General features: G+C 33.7%; 1 protein-coding gene across 7 annotated transcripts in view; it reads left to right on the top strand.

Moving 5' to 3' along the window:
* The window catches only part of CNOT4 (CCR4-NOT transcription complex subunit 4), a 148,841-nt gene that overhangs the window by 97,698 nt on the left and 27,211 nt on the right, over positions 1–23,932 (top strand). For 3 of the 7 annotated variants that reach the window (XM_009243237.4, XM_009243235.2, XM_009243240.2), the window contains exons 7-10: positions 2,127–2,260; positions 14,567–14,624; positions 16,963–17,212; positions 18,436–18,933. In XM_009243237.4, coding sequence (XP_009241512.2) covers positions 2,127–2,260; positions 14,567–14,624; positions 16,963–17,212; positions 18,436–18,933 — 940 coding nt within the window. 7 annotated transcript variants of the gene reach the window in all.

Genomic DNA, 23,932 nt, shown 5'->3' with positions numbered 1-23,932 from the left:
ATGAGGACTTCAGATTGTTGCTGTGGACTTTTCAGGAATACTTCTCATTTAGAAGGTGGGGGGCATTCATTGCTACCTTTCATTCTCCAGGTCAAACTAGAGAAAGTCTGGTAGGGGCTCCTTTAAGAAAAGATTGTTAAATGGAGTATTACCTTTTTTGACTTGGAGCTAGTACAGATTAAATCCCATTATAATAAATACATCAGAGTTTTCTTGACAGTATGGTCTTTATGATTCAAAAACAATGTTAAAATAAGGTCTATCTGATATTTAATAAGGACAGATGACTTAACTGATTTCTTAATGCTTTTTTTGTTTTTTGGATGAAATCTTCTTGAATGAAATCTAAGGTAGAACCATTTCAAACTAAATTTTAATTAGTAGAGGGTATACTTTATTCACATTTCCTATCAATTTCTGTCTATCAGAATTTACAAGTCCCACCCAGTTGATCTCATTTAAAGTAATATTAAATAATAAAATAAAATGTATGGGCAGTCCTTTGGAACTTGTTTGTAATGGGATTTAACCTGTCTTTATGAACTGCCCCTGTAGAGTCATTTTAATATCAAGTTGAGCTCTTTGTGGCTTTCCACAGATATTAGTGAAAGCCGTATCTCCTGAAGTATTGATTCCAGAAATAATTTTCAAGACTTTTCATGTTTTAAAAATGTACATTTCACATCTAATGTATTTTTAAAAATAATTTAAAACTAATTTTATAATGTTGTCCTGAATTTATCTTGCTCTTCTTTAGCTGAGTTTAAAATTACTTTAAAAGGGGATTTTTTGTGGTTGTTGTTCAAACACTTTCTTGATGTAGGAAAGAAATTTGAATAAATTTTATGGCAAAAATCAGAAAATCTTTCCTTGTTACTGCGTAACTCAAAATTTAGTGCCATAGGAAATATTTATAGGTCCAATTGAAACAAGCAAGTGGCCTCTCAGAACAGGGAACGATGCATTGTGCAGTATATATGACACAGTTATGCTCAATTAAGTGCAGTTGCCCTCACTTGTTACTGTTTTGATTTGTTCCGTTTTGGTTTGTTGTATAACATCTATTTAGACCATAATTTAAAAAAATTAACATCCCTGAAGGTAAGTAAAACTATTCTTCCAGTCTAGATATACATGCAAATAGTAAAACGTTACTCAAAGTAAGTTCATTATCATTTATGTTTGTGTCTAATTAGCTTCCACAGGCAATCTTTGCCTAATTTTTCCCATAATATTTGTGACATTGCCTTTTGATGTACACCTACCCAGCTAAAGTAAGCATAGCATTCTCTTATGTATAGAGCAGAGGTTGGCAAACTTTTTCTGTAAAGGCCAGTTAGTAAATATTTTAGGGTTTCTGAGCTATGTATGTAGTCTTCTGTCACAACTACTTTACTCTGCCTCTGTTGTACTACTACACTCTGCCTTTGTAGCAGAATGGCAGCCAAATACAATATGTAAATGAATGGGCATGACCATGTTCCAGTAAAACTTTACAAAAACAGTTAACTGGCTGTAAATTGCTAACCCTGGGTCTAGAGTTTAAAATACATTAATTTTTATTTTACTTTTGATAACCATAGAGGAAAAGAGAAAGCAAAAACTAATTCATGGAAGTTTTACTTAGTGTCAAGATAATGAACAATATAGTAAAACTGTTCATCTATGTATTACTTCAAGTGCTAATCTCCAAATTAAAAAGGAGACTGATGAATTTTGGCTGATTTTCAGAAAACTCAGTGTTACAAGACTTAATTCTTACATGAAAGACTTGGAAGTAGGTTTAAAGTGGACCTTACACTTTTTGAGCTAGCAAAAATGTTCTCCCCTTAATATGCTTTTCTGTACAATAAATGGGTTGATGAAATGCCTTAATTTATCAGATATATATCATATAATTTTGTTGGAATGACTTTCATTGATCTAGAAGTTTTGTGATATCCTCACAGGTTTCTCTTACTTGTTTTATTTAAAAATTTATGTAAATTTTATTTATTTAATGTTTTATTTTTTAAAAATCTTATTTATTTTATTTAAAATATATTTAATAATTCAGAAGATTATTCAGTATTTTATACCAGCCATTTTGTGAATCCCACTGCAGTTTTAATTTCTTCTTTCATTAGGCGGGTAAACACCAAGAATATGAACAGAAGCTACTTCAAGAATTATATAAATTAAATCCCAATTTTCTTCAGCTATCTACGGGTTCAGTTGATAAAAATAAGAACAAAGTGACACCACTGCAGAGGTACGATACGTAAGTATTGATATTGATAGTCAGACATCTTACCTTCTTATCAGTTGATCTTCTCTTTTCATTTTAGATCTTTTTCAGGCAAAAGCCTTGTTGACAAGGTCTATCATTTATGCAGAATTGTGTAGCTGTATGGGAAATGTTGAGTCACAATTTCTGGGTTTGAATGCTTGCTGCCTACTCTTCCCTGGTAACACTTCAGACTAGCTTTTTGATGAGTTCACCTTTTGCGGTGATTTGCAGACTACTCTGAGCCCAGGGAATACTTTCCTTATTAAAGAGAAAATTAAGGGATTTTAGGTTTTAAAAGGCTCTGATTACCTAATTGAGGTCCCCCTTGATATAATTAGGGGGAAAATACTATAAAAGGGAAAGTGGGTGTTATCTGAAGGAAGCCTTGTGTGTTGGGGACACAGATATTCAAGGATATCTAGTTCCAGGAATCACTAAAGTCATTTAAGTCCTGTAAATGAACAGGGAGTATCCCATATTCAGAATCTTACTCATCTTAGGAGACCAGTCATCTCCTATCTTCCATCTCATTATGGTTTTGGGTAAACTATATTGTGTCAATGCTTAAATAAATTTATAGTCTTCAGTAGAGAGTCTCATTCTGATATGGTGATCTTCAATATCTTAGATTATATTTTGTTATGGCCTATCAGAAAATCATATTAATAAATATAATAATTTGGGGATTTTATTCTATCCTGAACTTTCTTTAAATTTGATGTGTTAGGATTTTTGTTCTTTTTTATTTGATAAGTTTAACTTTTATCAAATGAATTTTAGAAGTAAATGTTGTAATTAATTTATGTTGATGATCTTTTTTTTAAATTCCAAAGTTAAATTTGTTTGAATGTTGTTCTAATGTCTAGGTGTTAAATATTATAGCCCAGTGTCTATTTGGTGCTAAAATAATGTAAGAACTATTTTCAGATATAGCTAATAATAACTACATGGATTATTGTCTGAGTCCATTTCTTCGAAAACACATTCTTGTCTTTAAATTTTGAAGTCTGTGTTTATTCATTTTGAGAGTAAAGATTATTTAAATTATTAAAAACTAAATTATACACATATACATATGTGCACATGTGTATGTAAATATAAATAAATATAAAATAGACCACAAAGCGAAACATAAAGTTACTGTATAGTAAACTATGTAAAATTTGTTTATATCAAAGCTAAGAATAAAAGCTAAGTCAAAACAGATCTTTCTGGTTTGACAAGCTTTGATCTTTTCCTTTAATCTTTTGTACCCACCCTTTTCTAGCCCTGTATGGTTATTTTATGGCAAACCATATGCTATTACTTATCTTATTCGTTGCCACCTCTGTAGTGCTTGGTATAAGAATGAAGTTATTGTACTAAACAGTGGTTTATTTTAGATGCTTTTAACATTTATGCACATCATTGTTTGCATTAAAAATGTTGTCATTCTAATTTAAGTCAAATTCTGGGTTTATAGCCTCTGGTGATTTCAGAGCAAAAATTTAAAATTTAGATGATCTCTTTGAGATAACATTTGTTGTCTTCTGAATATAAAACTATATGTTTTTATTGAAGGAAATGTGAAAAATTAATGAAAGCATACAGAATAAAATAAATATTGCATATGATCTTAATACCCAGAGCTTTTCATTGAAAGTGATTTGTGTACAGCATGCCCTCCAGTAACATCGTTTCATTCAGTATTGTTTTGTTACAATGTTGATGAGAAAAAAATCGATTCCCAGCTGGGGCCACTGCCTCTGTGGACCTTGCCTGTTCTCCCCATGTCTGGGTGGATTTTCTCTGGGCACTCTGGTTTCCTCCCACATCCCAAAGCTGTGCACGTTAAGTGAATTGACATGTCCAAATTGTCCCATTGTGAGTGAGTGTGAGTGTTTATGTGTGTGAGGGGACCCTGCCAAGGTTGGTTCTTGCCTTGCCCTCTGATTTGCTAGGATGGGCTCTGGCCACCTGCAACCCTGAACCCCAATAAGTAGGTTGGAAGATGAATGCATGAATAAATACAAATTATTGTAAAATATAAATTTGTAAAGTGTTAGTGTATTTTCTTATACACTAATTCCTTGCATTGTGTATTTTCTTAGTCTTTTTTCTTCTTGCGAATGCATGTAAACCATTATACACAGAGTTACCTTGGTTTGTTACATTTGAAAACCTAATACATATTATTATGAATAATTTCCCCATGTCACTAAAACATAATTTTTTATGGCTACATAGTATTTCACTATATGTTCATATTTTAAATTTATTAAGCCAATCTTCTGCTATTGTATGTTAGGTTGACTTTGTTGATATTATTTATAACACTGTGACATGAACATCTTTACATGTAAATGTTATATGGTTGTAACATATAAATGGTTATAGCTTTGATTGTTCCTACAAGTAGACCTGCTGAGTCAGAGTATGAGAGTACCTATTTCCTTGAATTGGGTATTTTTTTTCCTTCTGCATACGTGCCAATTTGATAAACAAAAAAAACTGTCTCATTTTAACTTGTATTTGATTAACAGAGTGAACTTTTTATGCACTGTGAGTTTATATGTTTCCCATGTTTTATTTGTGTGTTTAAAAGTTTTATATGAGTTACAGAGATCTGAACTTCCCCAATCAGTTGATCAATTATTTGTGTTTCAAAATACATTGTAAATCAGTTTTGGAAGAATTTATATTCTTTGACACTGAGGCCAGGCCTGGTGGCACATGCCTGTAATCCCAGAACTTTGTGAGGCTGAGACAGGAGGATCACTTCAGGCCAGGAGTTCGAGAGCAGCCTGGGCAACAAAGCAAGACCCCTGTCTCTACAAAAAAACAAAAACAAAACATTGACTCCTCCCAACCATTAGCATAGCATATCTCTCTTGTGCCTTTCAGGAAAGATTTTCTTTTTCCTGTTTTATTGTATTGGATCTCCTACCACCTCTTTCTATTTGAAAAATGCTTAGGCTAAACAATGCAAAAACAGTGTTAGACAAGTAGCACTAGCAGGTGTTCTTACCTCATACTTTACTTTTATGGGGATGTCTTTAGTGTTTTATTTACTCTTTAAGGATGATTTTGATCATTTACTTGAGATAAGTATTTTTAATCACAATATGAAATACCTTGTTATTCCTAATTTATTGAGACTTTTTTCCTTTAGATTGGAAATGAATATTGGAATTTACCAAAAGTATCTTTGGCATTTATAACAAGTAGTTAGCTTTTACTGTGTTTAGTCTGTTCTTGCATTGCTATAAAGAAATACTTGAGACTGGATAATTTATAAAGCAGAGAGATTCAATTGGCTTACAGTTCTGCAGGCTGTACAAGCATGATGCTGACATCACTTGGCTTCTGGGCAAAGCGGGAGGCAGGCACATCATATACAGCAATAGCAAGAGGGAGAAGGTTGTGGAGGGAAGGTACCACACGCTTTTAAATGACCAGATCTCCTGTGAACTCAGAGCAAGAGCTTACTCATCACCAAGGGGATGGCCCAAGCCGTTCATGAGAGGTCCACCCCCATGATTCAAATGCCTCCCACCAGGCCCCACCTCCAACACTGGGGATTATAATTCAACAGGAGATTTGGTGGGGACATATATTCAAACTATATTGTTTACTTATTTTTGTGATCAGTTATTAATAGATTTGCTAACATTTTATTGACTTTGCCTTTATTATAAAGTATAGTCAGGTAGTCCATAGAGCACATTCATAACTGTTTTGGTAGCAGGAGAATGTCTAGGAGCCACAAGTTGTAAAGGGGGAAACAGGAGGAAAAAAGGAAATATAAAACAAGTAAACTCATTTACTAATTTTGCCCAAAGCCAGTGCTACAGAACCTCAGCTGGGACCAGAATAAAAAAAATTTTTTGAGAGTCTTGCTGTCACCTAGGCTGGAGCACAGTGGTGCAGTCATAGCTCACTGCAGCCTTGACCTCCCAGGCTCAAACGATCATCCCACCTCAGCCTTCTGAATAGCTGGAACTACAGGTGCACACCAACACACCCAGTTAATTTTTCTTTTTTTTGTAGAGATGGCGTTTCACCATGTTGCCCAGGCTGGTCTCAAACTCCTGGGCTCAAGCGATTCGCCTGCCTTGGCCTCTCAAAGTGCTGGGATTACAGGTATGAGCCACTGTGCCTGGCCAGAGCAAATTTTGACATAGGTGTACATGCTTTGCATGAGTACATGATATGGAAACTTTTTTTTTGGGGGGGGGCCGGGGTTGGGGATGTTTTCTGTTTTAATGTGGTTACCTAAATTTATTAAGTGACAATTAATGGCCCAAGTTACAGAGAGTAAGCCTTTGGCTGACTGTCAGTCATAGCAAAGGGTCTGCTTTGGTTTCCACTTCCACATTGCCATTACCCAGGGTAGGCATACAGAGGAAGTAGGTAGTAGGGATGAATTTGTAGATAAGATTTCTTCCCACAGGAAAGACTTGCCAAATTAGAGTGATGAGCAGTGTAACTCTTTCCAAGGTCGTACCCAAGAGATAGGTTTCTTCTTCTTCAAGGTAAGTTAAGACTTAAACTTTCTAGGAAAAAAAGAAACTCAAAGAAGGGTTTCATTTTCACATTTCTTGGCATTCCTAGATAGTGGGTAGCAGTTTTACAGAAAGAATTGCAAGAAAGCAAAGCCTGGAACCTTATAGATTGAGACTCGAAGCTTAAAATGTGATTTTGTCTTATTTTCAATTAAGCCAGTGTACGAATCTTAAGAGTACTATAGCTATTAATCCTCACTGAATCCTGACATGGTCCCCGATACACATATATGATAGTAAGTGAATTTTTCTATAATATATTTTACTCTTATTTCACCTAGTGAGCAGAAAATTCTAAAAAAGGAATTTGTCATCTGCTCCCCTTCATTATTATGAATTTGAGAGTATATCAGTCTTAATGAGTTTTGAACTGTATATGTGCTATGAATAAGTTGCTTTGAAAGGATGAATACAAGTAATGAGAGTGGGAAGTGATGAAGCCTTGCAGTAATGATGCTTAAGGACTGGCTATTTTATTATTTTTAAGTTTGGGGCTTTGAAATATCTTCATTTAGATTGAGATGCTATTTAAGTACCAACTGTGAAAGGAATAGTAACTAGGTAGGCTGCTGTGCCCAAGACAGTGAGCAGGCCTAGTTACAAGAATTGTGGGGTATGCAGATCACTCAGTGTAAATGGTTATGACTTGATATTGTGGCTGAAACAAGCCATCATTGAGGAAATGGAGATGTTCAGCTTTAGACTTAGGTGGAACGAGGGTGGAATAAAAGTTTTGAGTCTTCTGTGTTCATTTAATATCCTCAGTAGGCCTGTGTGGTATATATTGTTTTCTTACTACAGGTAAAAAAAACTAAGTCTCAGAGAGTTTAAACAGTTTACCAGTATCCCACACAAATAAGCAGTAGATAAGATTCTGACTAAAGTCTCTGTGACTTTAAAGCCCAAGCTCATCCCTCATTCTCCCACTCTTCAGTCTAGAAGAAGTAAAATTCTTAAGAGCAACTCTTCGAAAAAACTTTTTAAAACATAAATCAAATTTGCTTAAATGAAACTGTGCCGTAACTATATGTAGTTTGATCTTGAAAATCTCTGGTGCTTGAGGCTTATTACCTGAAGACAGATGTAGTGGATGGATTGTAAATTCCAAGGAATTGATGTTATTTTTAACAAACTTTCCCTGAGCCACAGATCGGTGGCAGTAATGGATTAGCTAGAGAAATGGTGAAAGGGAAACTTCTATAGGAATTTATCAATTTTTATTACATTTGAGGAGTATACATCTTTTAAAATAAAAATACAGCTATATCCTTACTGAAAATCAAGTATAATCTCTGATAGACTGAAGGAATAGTCAGAGTACCTTATTAGTTCAGCAGAATGGGAGTGGTCACTGCATGAATTCTGTTCTCATACCCTGACATTATTTGGTAAAACTCTTGAGATTTAGAAAAGACGTAGTTCATAGATTTGTGGAAAAAGGTCTCAAGCAGAGATTGTTAGATTATGAATAGGCCTCAGGATATTTGTGAACACTGAAATTTTATGTAAAATTTTGCATCTGTGCACATTCTTTTGAGAGAGAGAACTGACCTAAAAATAGTTATCAATTAAATACTGGTGTGGAGGGCACTGGTCTGCTGATACCTCTAGATAGATTAGAGGTGAATTCAGGAGTGGAATAAAGCAGTGATTCTCAAACTATGGTCAGGTGCCATGAGAAATGGACTAGTAAGTTAAGTGGGTGAGTTAAAGTTTGCTAAGATTTTATATTTACATTAAAATCAGTGGATTACTAGGTTTTTCTGAGTTTATATCTCAGAATCTTCCTTATTTCTCTTCAAAAGTTTTCTTCCTATGTTGTATTTGGCTATATACAGAGTTAGTGCACATGTGCATATGCAGTGAAAAACTAGTAAGTGAACTGGGATATCTTGGCCCACCTAAGTAGAATATGGTCAAAAAAGAAGTTAGAACCACTTGTCTGAAGTATTTGTTCCAGAGGGTGGGGTGGAATGAGTGTGGGGTGAAGGGGCAGTTAAAGATAGGGTTGTGGGTGCCCTTGTTTACTAGAATAAAAGTAAAGCAAATAAGAAGTGTGTTTAGGTTTAACTTAAATATAAATCTTTTAAAAACATTAAGTGTATTACTGAAATACAGAATTTATGAGTAAGTGGAGACTTGCTGTTTTTGAAAGGTTACCACATTTTGTGATATGTTTAGGCTAGTAGATGTCCATATTTTGACTTTATTATTAAAAACTAATTCTTTCTACTTATTAATAGTTATCAAAACATTTATTTTCATTCATGTTAAGTAGGTCATGGGGTTATGAGAAAATTCTAATTAAAATCGTGTTTACACAACTACAATCGTTCTAGGTTTAATAAGGCATATTTTTCTTGCCTTTTTATTTATTTATTTTTATTTTTTACTTTATTCTAAAGAGAGAGGATCTTGCTGTGTTGCCCAGGCTGGCCTCTAATTCCCGAGCTCAAGTGATCTTCCTGCCTCAGCCTCCTGAGTAACTAGGACTATAGGCACGTGGTGCTACACCCAACTTCTTATTCTATTAATAGCTAATTATGCCACTTAGATGTGGCCATGTTTTAGTAGTGAAGTAATACTTTACATGTTAATGTATATTTGAAGCCCATGTCAAAGTATATTCTGTAAAGGCAAGTTTTACCTGTTGATAACTTAAATATATCCTTTGTGTTAGCAAGTGTTTAAAAATATCTCAGAATTACTTAGGGACTCTGGTAAATGGCAAAATTAAGATAGAGTCTTTGAAATGAATATATGTGGGAGTATTTAATTTAGAAGCAAAATGAATATGTATTTGTATATATAGTAACATGACAGTGAAATTTGGAAATGTCTGTTATGTTGACTTTTATCCTTATGTAAATTTTATGTTTAAAATGTAAGTAAATTTTATCTTCTGTTTAAAATGTAAGTAAAAATCAGTAAGTCACTTTGACTATTTTTCTTTTGAATTTGGTAAGCAGAAAAACTAAACCTTCTAACTTTTTTTTAGTCCACCCCCATCCTTGAAAATGTTTTTTCTTTGATTCTTCTACTATGTAATTGGTTTATGTTGCAAATTTTTAAAAGTAATCATGAGACTATGTTTAGTGATTTGGTTGGCATCACCATTAAGGAAGTAGTAAAAGAAAGTAAAATTCAAGCATTGCCTTTGGAGCAAGTTAGAAGAAATCAAAACTTGGCTGAACATCTACAAATCCAAACTGAGACCCAGCTGTGTCAGTGACTACCTGTTTGCAGACAGTTTTGAATTTGATTTCTTTATCTGTAAAACAAAGTATTTAAATTTGACTTTAGTGATTTCTTCTACTTGTGAAATCTAATAATTTGAGAGACTTTGAGGAGTCTTGATGCCTTTTCATTGTGTTCCTCTTCTCTTCCTTTGTTTCAGTGATCATCAAATACCAGATGCCTCAATTTAGACTAATTGAATAGAATTCTCATGATGGAGTCTGGATATATACTTTTTACTTTAAATAAATAAATATGTATATATTTTGTGCATATATGTATTTTAAAAAGCTCTGTTGCACTTTTGGGTTAATTTACAAATATTTCCTCCTAAGAAATATGTAATCTCAGCCAGGTGCCTTGGCTCACACCTGAATCCCAGCATTTTGGGAGGCCAAGCCTGGCAGATCACTTGAGGCCAGGAGGTTAAGACCATCCTGGCCAACATGGTGAAACCCCGCCTCTACTAAAAATACAAAAATTAGCCAGGCATGGCGGCATACATCTGTAATCTCGGCTATTCGGGAGGCTGAGGCGCAAGAATCACTTGCATCTGGGATGTGGTGGTTGCAGTGAGCCAAGATAGTGCTACTGCACTCCAGCCTGGGCAACAGAGCGAGACTCTGTCTCAAAAAAAAAAAAAAGATATAGTCTTACCATGGGTTTTTAAAACAATTTAGGACTGAAACTTAAAAAAAAAAAAGGAAAAAATTAGTGAGATCGTTTGTATAAAAATACATGTTTTTGAATTTTTATGTACAGGGATTTATACATACAGCATTGCCTTCTGGGAATATCTTGATTGTGTTAGGAGACCAGATTACCTATTAGTGCTTCTTAGTCCCACTTGAATCCAGTACTTTTCAATGAACTGCATGGTATTTATGGACTTCAGCATCTTGATTTCTCTTTCTCTCAGATCATGACAGTTTCATTGTATGAGTGAAGTACAGGTGTAGTCAGTCTTCTCAACTCCTAGCCTTTTCAGAGATGGTTGTCAACCTCTGTTTTTGCCTCTCTCATTCTTTGTTTTAGTTCAGTTTATATTATCTGCTTTTCTTTGCTTCTATCCTTGAGGATAGAATTGGTATCTTCAATTTTTCAAACACCTTTCTAGCTTTTTCCCTCACTAGGCAACTTCTGCCCCCATTGAAAATGGAATGAACAACAAAACTTTAGCTTCAAAATGCAAGTAATTTTGTTTAGTGCAGTAGAAAGAGGTTGATTTAAGAAAACCTGTAGGTTTTTTGTTTGTTTTTAAATTAAAAAAGCCCTGTGCAATTTATCTTAGTGCATCCAAATTCTTATATCTGATAACATTGGGACCTGGCAATTTTTGACCAGGGAATAGTCCATTTCATGGAATACTCTCTTCATGAGTAAATCTTGTATTTATTAAAGTTTTTATTTTCTTAGCAGTTACCCTCTTGGCATATAATGGGTGGGTGGATGCTGAAAGTAAAAGAAATTTATTAATATGACCAGAGCTTAAGCAGACTCAGTGCTTATCCTTCATGAGGAAGGAAGTTCTATATCTGATGCCAGTGGAGTTGTGAGGACTCTGACCTGTTGGTCGTAGTCTCGAGATAACTCTTTTCTCTCCAGCCATTAGAGAAACGAGGAGTTCACATTTATTGGAATTTGTAAATATAGTTTTTCTTTCTATTGGGGTTACCCATGTGTTTTCAGGGATTCTCCTATCTTTTATTCTTTTCCACTGATAGTTCCAATTATTAATATAATATCAGGTGTAACTATAATTGACTTGTTATAGTCCACATAGGAAATAAAATAATTTCTAGTTATATCTTTATTCTTTAAGCTTTTCATTTATTATTCCTTTAATTTGTTATTGTTAAAATAAATTGAGAAGAATATAGTAAAACTGAGTAGAACATACATTTACTGGTCTCTTGCCATAATCCTGATTTTTCAGCAGCTATTATCAGATAGATAACACAATCTACAAATTTTAAAACATCTTTGATAAAACTTTTCCAGGTAAAGCATAAAGTATTATGAATCAGTGCTTAGGAAATTGCAGTTGGATGGTGGACAAGGTGATATAAGTTATTCTAATTAGTTGTAATCCAGAAACATCCTTAAGATTTATTTTTTATGTAATATTTTCATATGTTGCCCTGGCCATTAGCAAGACTGACCTCATTTATATTGAAAATTATTATTTAGTGCTCTTATGAAAGCACTAAATTGGGTGGTGACTGGGAAGATGAACCAAGATCCAGACACTAGAAATTGTCCTTTGTAATATCTTTCTTTTAGCCTTTTGTTTCTATTATTACCTCTTTCTCTCAACTTGAAGCCCTTATTACCATAGTATAAGTATAGTGCAAGTTTATCTCGGATTGTCGCTATTATATTCCGCCACCAAATTAATCTTTCTAAAACACTGCTTGTTTAGGTCATTTCTGTGGCCTGTGGAGCCTAACCTGTGTTTACCTTTCTGTCCTTACCTTCCATTATTATTCCAGCTGTCCCATTTGTCAGCTAAACTAAATGCTTAGCTCTCCCAACACTGTCTCTGACATTTTGACCCTTGACACAGGAGGTATTCCTACCTTTAATGCTGTTCTTTCCCCTTTCCCCCTTTCTTCTCTGCTGGGTAAATCTTTTTAAGGACCTACTTAAATTTGAACTCCCCTAGGAAACCTTCCCTAATTGCCCCACTTGTAATAGCTTTGCTTTCTTCTTAAGATTTATGGCATTGTTTTTGTTTGTTTGTTTAAACAATTCATTTGATAGCAAGCACTGGCTGATGTTTGTTTGTACTTACCTTCTTTGTGCACTTATCTTCTTTCCCCCAAATACTTCTAAACTTAGTGGGCTCAGGTCTATATCTTTAAACTGTTTGCATTACCCACATTACTTAATATTCATTGATTTATTGCTGTTTTATGCATAATAAGTAAAAATGCTCTTCAAGTAAATTTCAAATCTGTTTGCTTATAATCAAGAACATCTGGCAATGTCTGCAGAAGATGCACCTGGGGTTCAGATTGGGTACTAGCCCTTGTTAGATTTTTTTTTTTTTAGAGCAATTAAATATGGTATCAGTAAGTTATCTATTTGAAAGGGGACTTTGTGTATATTTTCAGGGAATAAAATAATTTTAAGAAATTTGGAATCTTAATTTTTTTCCTATAACACAGTATCAGAACAATACATTTGAGTAACGATAGTCATGTACTGCATAACAGTATTTTGGTCAACAATGGCTGGACCACATATACAATGGTGGTTTTATATAATTATAAATAACTTTTTTACTGTACCTTTTCTATTTTTAGATATATTTAGATACACAAATGCTTACCCTTATGTTACATTGCCTACAGTATTCAAAACAGTAACATGCTGTACACGTTTGCAGCGTAGGAGCACTAGGCACTATATAGCCTCGGTGTGTAGTAAACCATGCCATCTAGGTTTATGTGAGTGCACACTTTAATGTTTCCACGATGACAAAATCACCTATCAATGCATGTCTCAAAATGTATCCCGTCATTAAGCAACACATGACTGTTTTTGTTCATGTGCTGAGTTAAATAAAGTTAGTTATAGGAATGATATCAGTACACTGGTGCAGTGCTTATAGAGATTTTATTTTGTCTTTAAGTCAGTCAAGATAAAATGGATTTGAAGTCAGTGATTCTCTTACTTTACCATGGTACTGCATTTTCTCTATATGAAAATAAAATGTTAATGTTTTTGTTTGAATCAGTAGTTTGGCCAAAAATGTTTCTTTTGTCTCATTTCACATGCCTTCTCTAGGGTTATGATTAGTATATAGAAATATTAAAAGAAATATATTGCTCTTAAAAACCTATGGAGAATATTTCAATAACTTTTATGCCCTCTGTCAAACACCCAGAAAAATGTCAGTATTATTTCAAAAACTGAAATGGGGAATATGTTTATCACATGCACAAAAATAAATGGTAGATTAGACTTTGATCTATTAATTGTAAGCAGTGCCTTTTTTCCCCCATAAGCTATTATTTTACCTGTTGTTTTTGGAGAATCTAATTACAGTGTAAGTTCCTTAAGGGTAGAGATTTTATACAGATTGAGTATTCCTAGTTCAAAATTCTTGGGAACAGAAGTGTTTTGGATTTCAGATTTTTTTTCTTTTGGATTTTGGGATACTTGCATTATACTTATTGGGCAAACACCCCAAATCTGAGAATCTGAAATGTGAAATGCTCTAGTGACCAATTTTCTTTGAGTGTCATGTCAGCGTGCAATAAGTTTCAAATTTTGAAGCGGTTCAGATATTGGATTTTCGGATTTGGGATGCTCAACCTGTACTTCTTTGTGTCCTCAACATTTAATCAATATTTTACTTCCCAGTACCTCAATAAACATTTGTTAAGATGGTAAAGTGTCTGTTTTTTTTTTTTTTTTTTTTTTTGCTTTTGAGGAGTTTGTTTTTATTGTAGGAGAATGACTATATTCTGATTATTCTGATTTTATTCGATTTGTTTTCTTTTTACAGCCCCATTGACAAACCTTCAGATTCTCTCAGTATAGGGAACGGTGATAATTCACAGCAGGTAAGATTTGAATACAGTATCACTTGATTTATTTGCCGTACTCCGAAAGCAAGGTATTCCATGCAGGTGAATTTTCTAAAAATACTTTACTGACACAATTTAAAAACACTTTTGATGCTCATCTTTATTAATCATATTATAATTAGCCTTTTTCCCCCAGAATATATAGAGCATAGTTTAACCCTTTTTTAATGACTCAGAATTATCATTATGACCAGATACTATTATCTTTAGAGTCTGCTAATGTTATTGGTCTTTTTGACCCTGTGCCAAATGGTCCCAGGCTAGCATGCCTTCTGAGTTCTTGCTTTTAAGAATTGTATTCCTACCACATACTCCCCTTGCCCCTTGCTCTCTACTTTAATTTTCTATTTCAGTCAAGTGTATTTGTCCCTAACAGTTTCCCTTCTTATTTTCCCCAAATGACTATCAGCTTTGAAATGATAAGCCAGATAAACTGTTCAAAGTTGAATCTACTGTGAAACTGAGTGGAGTGCTGACCATTAGAGCATGCTTTATGTCATCTTGTCTTGTTGCTCAGGGAACTTTTTTTTTTGGCTAGTTTTTCACTCCTTGAATTTCTATACATCTTCTTACATTGGTAAAATAAATGTAATTTAGTCTCTTCCATAAAGAATAGCCAGTCCTCCACAGTATTTGTGAAAAACTTAGAGATCTAAAATATAATGCTTTTCTAAACGTTTTACTGACACATTTTGTAAAAGAATGTGGAAATCTGTATATCCCCTTGTGTATTTTAGTTGCACATTAAAATTTTTTATAGGTTAAAAGTAGTTGCAAAGGATGTAATTTCCAGCATATTAGAAATATTGGTATCTGAGAAATTTGATGTTTTGATATCCCATCATAATGTTTTGATCATAATCATGTTTTATTATCCTGTCATCCATTTAAAAAAATACACATGCTCTCCTTTAACAATCATAAGTTTTACATTATTTTTTTCTCTGTGAACTAATTTTTCTCTTTCTTTTATTATAGAGTTTTATCTTAATGCAATATAGTTTTTGCTTGAAAAGCATATACTTCTCTTAAAAATAGGCATATAAATTTTTGGATTGAAATAATGTTTTTGCGGTCACAGACTTCAAATGCCAATTTTTGTCTTCTGAATTTTATTAGTAGTATTGAGGTGACACTATACATAAATGTAGATTTTAATTTTAAAAACCATGAAACAAATAGTAAAAAATAGTAAAATTATAGTAAAATAAATAGTAAAATTATACTGAAAATTCATCTCTTAATGAAGAATAGGGCCATTTTAAAATTGGTTTGTATGTATCTCTAGATCAATGTTACCTGTTGGTAAAAGAGCCAAGTTTCAGCAGCAATCTAGTCGTGTTTTTTATTTTTCTAAGATGTAAGTGTTGAGATACTTTATTCATATAAATAGGTAGATGGAAGGAGAAGTATTATATCAGTACCACTCAAGTCTTTCAATTTCTTCTGAATTAAATACCTAAGAATCATACAAAGATTTATTATATAAAATTATTTTTAATGATGTGTTTGGAAACAACTTAATTAGATCTTTCTTTAATTTTCTTGAAAACTAAAATATCGAGAATCACTAAAATATCGAGAATCACCTAGCATGTAAAATAATCTAGTCATTACAGTCAGTCACTCTCTTATCACCAATCCATGTATTTCTAATAATTAGTGTTTGGCCTCTGGAAAGTTTTCACTCTTGAGCAAAATACTACAGTAAAATCCCAGAATGAGAAATATTCTTTTCTTGGTAAAGTGAGAGAAGTAAAGTTGTAAAAAGAGAGGAGACGGCCGGGCACGGTGGCTCATGCCTGTAATTCCAGCACTTTGGGAGGCCGAGGCGGGTGGATCACAAGGTCAGGAGATCGAGACCATCCTGGATAACGCGGTGAAACCCCGTCTCTACTAAAAATACAAAAAATTAGCCGGGCGTGGTGGTATGCGCCTGTAGTCCCAGCTACTTGGGAGGCTGAGGCAGGAGAATTGCTTGAACCCCGGAGGCCGAGGTTGCAGTGAGCCGAGATCAAGCCACTGCACTCCAGCCTGGGCAACAGAGTGAGACTCCATCTCAAAAAAAAAAAAAAAAAAAAAAAAAAAAGGAGACTAGTTTAATCTTTTCAGGCAGATTAATATTTTTTTAAAGAGTATATATGTAAGTTAATGATTTAATTGATTTTCTGAAACTTCATGCTTTCATTAAAACATCTGCAATTACCACAGTTTGTGAAACACTATTCTAATACATTTAGTTGCAAACTTTTTAATTGTGGCTTATTAAAATGTATAAACATGTAGTTATTATTTGTTTTCCTTTTTTATTCAGATATCTAACAGTGATACGCCTTCACCACCACCTGGTTTGTCAAAATCCAATCCAGTCATCCCCATCAGTTCATCCAATCACAGTGCACGGTCCCCTTTTGAAGGGGCAGTAACAGAGTCACAGTCGTTATTCTCAGACAATTTTCGCCATCCCAACCCTATCCCAAGTGGGCTTCCTCCTTTCCCCAGCTCCCCACAGACATCCAGTGACTGGCCTACAGCACCAGAACCACAGAGCCTCTTCACATCAGGTATATAACAATAGTACCAAGTATTAGTAATTATGCTCTTAACATATTGTTGACAGACTAACATGAAACTCGTTAGTGGATATATTTTTATCTTTTGCCTCTCTGTTCTCTTTTAATAAAAATGTAAATATTTAAACTACATGGAATTAGGTGGTTAGATACATTGTTGTGTGACCTAGAAATTACTGTGTTAAAAGATTTCTCCAGAAGTAAAGGGTTATATTATTTTCCCAATAGTAAAAAGCTTATTCCTTTGGGAATTTTTTTTTTCATTTTTACTTTTTGGAGGTGGGGGTCTTGCTCTCTCACCCAGGCTGGAGTGCGGTAGTGTGATCTTAGCTCACCGCAGCCTCACACCCTGGGTTCAAGTGATCCTCCCACCTCAGCCTCCTGATTAATTTTTAAATTTTTTGTAGAGACAGGGTCTTGCTATATTGCCCAGGTCTTGAACTCCTGGCCTCAAGTGATCCTCCCACCCAAGCCTTCCAAAGTGCTGGGATTACAGGCATGAAGCACTGCACCTGGCAAGGACTTAGATTTTTAATTAGATTTGTATTTTTATTTAATTAGATTTGTGTTTAAGATTTTCCACCCCCAGCTGACAAAGATGCAGGTTATTTAGTAGTAACAGTTATGTTACTACTAAATGGTATTTTTGAGCCATTTCCATTTTTATCCATTCTAAATTCTCTCATTACTATGAAAGGTGGCATAAAAGTAACATTGACAACAGCACCTGTGGAGCAGAAAATTCCAAAAAACTATAAGGATTAATATAAATACTTTTTAATTAAATTATATTTTTTCTTAGTATAGAAAGCATATATTCAAAATTATTTGTACTTTGATAAATACATTTTAAAAATCAACTTTACTAATTAAAATCTGTTAAATTATATTTATTTCATGGAAGTGACTTAGGTTGGTTTTGATTATGAATGGTTGAGAGTATAATTGGAGTGTCAAGTACATTTTTTCCTTTGATTAGCAAAATCAATCTATATCATTCAGTTTTTGAAGCTAGTAGCTTAAGAGTTAAGTAACTGCTAGAAGTATATAAGGCCTTTTGTAATTATATGATCTTAATGTGCTAAGAAGTCACATAGATTTTGCACTTACTTAATTTGTAAAATGACATGTTTAACTTTCAGTAGCATGGATACTTATTAAGTATGAAAATGAGCTATGTATCTGATATTCATCACTATTTTTCTTCCCAACAGAAACAATCCCAGTATCATCCTCTACAGACTGGCAAGCAGCTTTTGGCTTTGGTTCTTCTAAACAACCAGAGGATGATTTGGGTTTTGATCCCTTTGATGTCACTCGAAAAGCCTTAGCAGACCTGATTGAGAAGGAACTGTCCGTTCAAGACCAACCTTCCCTTTCGCCCACATCTCTTCAGAACTCCTCTTCACACACTACAACCGCCAAAGGTCCAGGCTCTGGATTCCTGCATCCTGCTGCAGCTACAAATGCCAATTCTCTCAATAGTACCTTTTCAGTCTTGCCCCAGAGGTTCCCTCAATTTCAGCAGCACCGAGCGGTTTATAATTCATTCAGTTTTCCAGGCCAGGCAGCCCGCTATCCTTGGATGGCCTTTCCACGCAATAGCATCATGCACTTGAACCACACAGCAAACCCCACCTCAAATAGTAATTTCTTGGACTTGAATCTCCCGCCACAGCACAACACAGGTCTGGGAGGGATCCCTGTAGCAGGTAGGTTCATTTAAAGCCTTTGAGAATTTTTGAATAACTCATATTTTCAGGTTGTTGGGTGGATAGGGAAGTAACTGTTGAATAACAGAGTACTAATATCTTGGAAATGTCAATGAAAGATTAGTCTTTATCATAATCTAAACTATATTTTTCATTAGATGGATGCCTTGTAATATTGAGCTTTATAAGGATGGTGGAGTATTATACTTAGTTATTGTTTGGAAGCATTTTACTTAATAAGATAATTACCAAACTTTCATATGGTATACAAATGCAAAATGAAAAAGAAGAAAATGGTCTCTGAAGTTATGGTACTATAAAGTCCAACACCGTGGTGAAAATTATGATTTTATATTCTAAAGTAAAATGGTTAAAAAAATTTTTTTTAATGATAATTAATGAGAGCATGAGGGATAAAGCCACTCTCTACCTACTTTTGGCAGTCACTTGTTTTGACTGATACACATATACACACACATCAAAACTGAGCTATAAATAAAGTACTTGAGAACTCTGATTATTAATGTTTTACAAGCATACCATATGTCTCAGACATACACCTTTTGTGAAAGAGAAATTGTTCAAGGAAAGATACTTTCCCATTTGATCTGCCATGTTTTTATTTCTGGGGAAAAATATGAAGTATATATAAGGTAATGTAAGTTTGATGCCAAAATACTTCTGGTTTTGTACTGCTACCCTTGAAGGTTTCAGAACTTTTGGGTTTTAAGATTCTATATAACATTTTTTAGATGAAGTATCTTCTATATCCAAGGGAATTATTCTTGTTAATAGTGTTCTCATTTAACTTTGGCTTTAGAGATGATGTTAAAAAAAGTTTGTTCTTCTCCTGATTCTCTCAAGTGAGATAGAATCATGATTCTCTCAAGTGGAATACAATAGTTTCTCACTTTGTTAGACTAGTTCTTCACATAATTCATACAATTTATTGTTATCCCTTGTCAGGTATGGCATGGCACAGTATTATCATAATAGGATACTTTTATCAGCAGCAAGGCGTTCACTCTCTTGTTTTTAGCAAGGCTGTTAGATGAATTTACAGAGGTCTGTCAAAGTTCTTTATCCCTATTCCCTTTGGGACCGACAATATTTCATGTTTTAGATGAGTAGCTAGGTTAAGAGAATATAGTTTGTGGCTGTAGACATAGTGAAATTTACCGTTGATACAGTGAAGTTAATTTACACAAGCCTGGTAGCACCTAATGTAGTGACTTGCACAGTGATGGGACTCTTATTTGTTCATTTAATTATGGTAGTTAGTAGGTAACCAGAGTGACATTTTTCAGTCCTCTTCTTCTACATGATCCTTACTTGTGAGACAATGTGTTCAGTTCCAAATACTCCTTTTATTTCCTTCCATTCAAGATAGCATATTAGAATGTAATTTTCTTTCATTCTACTTTGCTTTAATCATTTGGAAATGTGGCATTTTAATTACTAGTAGTGTATCTCATAATTGATTATAACATTCATTAAAAGTTAAAGTTAAGTTCCCCCAAATCATCAAAACATTTAAAAATTACACCAATTACAGTGAATATGAGGGTTCCTATTTGCCCATCAATGAATTAGGACATGTGGGACATATTAAAGAAGTTTAAGATATGGATAAAATTTCCACATACTTAAAGTATAGTTGAAGAGACTAAAATAATGTATGAAAGTGGTAACTATATGTCTGATACTGGAATCTGAGAGACATCAATGTACCCTGTAATTCTTGGGGAGGCTTCATTGAATAAGTAGGAATTGATCCCTACTATCATATCTTAGATTTGGGTTAGCAGCAGGGGAAGAGAAAAGGCCTTTTATGTTGATGGAAACCTCCTGAATAAAGGCATAGAGGCAGGAATTAGTATGTCATTACACTGAGAAGTAATACAGCTACCTCCTATAATAGGAGGTGCTTCTTAAATTGTATAGATATAATGGATGAGAAGATGAGAAACTCTGACAGTGAGGCAAAATGGCATGGACTTGGTATGATAGGAAGTAGGATGCCTTTATGGGATTCTAGTTATTAGCTGTCTTCTTTTTGTGCTTTTATTTGACTTATTACGTGACGATCTTTGATTTTCTTCCAATTTCATAGTCATCATATTATCCCTTAACACTGAAGAGTAGTTTTAACCCATATATTTCAAACCAATAGTTATTCTCAGAATGCTGCACTGGTAATGAGAAATCGCTGATTAGTGAGTTTAGTTGTCCTTGTGTTAGTCATTTAAAATCTTCATCTAAAGTAGATGCTTTATGGAAAAAATGTGACATTAAATTATGGTCCTATCTTTGTGGATTTTGTTTTGATTTTTAAAAATTTTACCGTATACTCAACCATAGAGCATTAAACCTTTTTTTTTCAGAGATGCTAAAAATGTAGTCACCAACTTTAGGTTCTGAATCATTGTACTATTTGGTAGGGGGTGGGAGAGTTTATTTTGGATTTTCCATTTCGGGCTATGCAGACTTGCTTGGTATTTAAATGGTGACTTATGGTTAAGCTTATTATTAGGTTATTTTTAAGGCTCTGGTGACTAGAGAAATTTTAGTTTTAATGTACCAAAATTTAAAAATTTTTATCAAGAGTCTCACACACCAGAATCCTCTCATGGATTATAAATATTTGGTAGATGCCTCAGAAAACTGAATGTGCTAAGTCTCAGAGCAGAATAGCTGTGTAATTGTAGCCAGAAGATTTAGGATTTTCAGTAACTATTAGAAATGACAGAAAGTGAAAATCTGGAAAACTATATATACATCTTAACTGTGTCTAATTTGAAGCAATTTAATACCTAGGTAACTCACTTGCACCTGTTGTAACTCACTTGCACCTGAGTTGAACTATTGAAAAGGATTCAACTTTGTATCCTTTAGCAGTTATCATGATACCTTACACAGGGCAGCTGTCACTAAATGCTTCAGTAATAGAGAGAGTACATACCTGTTTCAGTGGGAACTGCTACTTTAAGATATACTTAGACAATATTTTAAACTAATTCTACACTCTGGAAAGGCATATATATTTATTCTCTAAATATGTAGAGCAAAATATGGCCTCTGACCTATAAGAGCAAATCAGAGATGGCAGTCACCTACATGTCATACAGATAGAGTGTCTACTTACTATACATTTGTACTTAAATTTTTATTTTTGGTTTGTTCAGTGAATTATTAAAGATTGATATATCTGAAACCTATCATGGGAAAAACAGTTGCCAGAGGTTTGACAGAAATGCAGCTTCCTTTTTTTTGATCTAATTGAAAAGTTTTGTGTTTAAAATTAGTAGTTATTTCCTTAATTAGGTGAAACCTTTTTAGCAGCATTTGGTTTACTAAGTTTAGAAATATTTTTGACATAAATATTCTTGGGGGAAATTTTGATTCGTGAGCAGTTACAGTAAATTCATTCAGATCTTTTTTTTATTATTATTGGAATCATATGCCTTCTTTCTACAAAGTGATTTACCTTGTCCTAAAATGTGACTTTATTTTGTCCAATTCCTTCATTTTAGGAATAGCAAAGCTGTGTTCCAGAAAGCTTAAATAATTTGTTAAAGGTCACATATTCAATTAGTAGTGGAATTAGGATAAGAACTTAGATCTCAGATTCAACAATGCAAATGTTTTTCCACTACAACGATGCCCTCCTTCATAAATGAAGATCACTGGCATGTGCTTTAACTTGGCTTTGTTCCCGTGGCAATTGGTTTTTGCTCTCACACACTTGCAAGTCCCTTTTTATCAACAGTATCAACTCATGAGACAAATTGGCCCAGCTCAGGGGTATATGGCCTATTGTTACAAAATAGAATAAAGTTTATCAACTTGATGGAAATCAGTCTGTTTCTTAGTCCTTATTAATATCATTTTCTTGCTAAGAACTCTAGTCTAAAATTTGCTTTACACAGCCTCATTGCTATGTTCTTGGGGTTTATAAGAATCTTTGCCAATTTACTGAAAAACTACAAAATCACCTGTTATATGGATTGACAGACTCTTTTCCTGCTTTGTCAGTTATCCTTCCACATGTAATTTTGTAGATTTGTTTTAAAAAAAAATTCTGCCAAGTTGTTTTTATTCCATGATGTTAAAAATTATTTGGAAAACATAAGTCAGTAAGCATTGTTGTTTCAAGATATACCTCAAAAAATATTCGAAACTGTTTAGGATTGGATTTTTTTTCATGTTTTTGTTCATTTAAACTTTACTTTTGAGAGGGCGTTTTTCTTTAAATTTTCTTTGTTTCTATATGAACTGTTTTAACAGTGACTTGATTGAATTTTGAGTCATGTGTGAAACAAGTCACTTGTAGTCAAATAATTCTCGGTTATAATCAGGACGACTGATCTCATTCATCTATAATTCTCTGACCTAGAAGTAGTCATCTCATTTTCAGTCAATTGGATCATTGTACTGTTAACATTTTACTATTTTTCAATTACTTCAAAGGTAAACTTGAATTTTCAGATGTTGTATGTTAATTTACTAAGTTAATATTTATAGCTTTTATTTCATTTTTTTCTAGTACATAATTTATGCTTTTAAAACATGGATTTGTAATTTTTCTCTTTTAAAAATCAGTTTTCACTTCTGTAAATCAAGGTTTAATTTTTTCACAAAATACTATTAATAGTTACCATTTACTAGGAGTATCTATAAGAGGTCCAATTGGCTTGGAAAAGAATGGCTTTCCTGGTCTTTTTTTTTTTTTTTTTTTGGTAGTATGTTTATAATCTAAATCTATAGTATTTGTTCTTATCTCTGAAACAATACTACTCAGAATATATTTAGAATATAACTACTTTCCAGGTACTTGAAAAGTTTATATTTTAAAATTCATGTCTTGTTTCACACCTGGATTCCAAACATTAAGCATGTATTTTATATATGTATCAGTATTCCAAATATTGAAATCATTTTTAAAGGGACTGTTAACAAATCTAGTCACCCATAACTAGACCATGACTGACTTTTCCAC

Source organism: Pongo abelii, chromosome 6 (assembly GCF_028885655.2).
Source record: "Pongo abelii isolate AG06213 chromosome 6, NHGRI_mPonAbe1-v2.0_pri, whole genome shotgun sequence".
In the NCBI taxonomy this organism is placed as follows: Eukaryota; Metazoa; Chordata; class Mammalia; order Primates; family Hominidae; genus Pongo; species Pongo abelii.
This window is presented reverse-complemented; position numbering and strand designations above follow the sequence as displayed.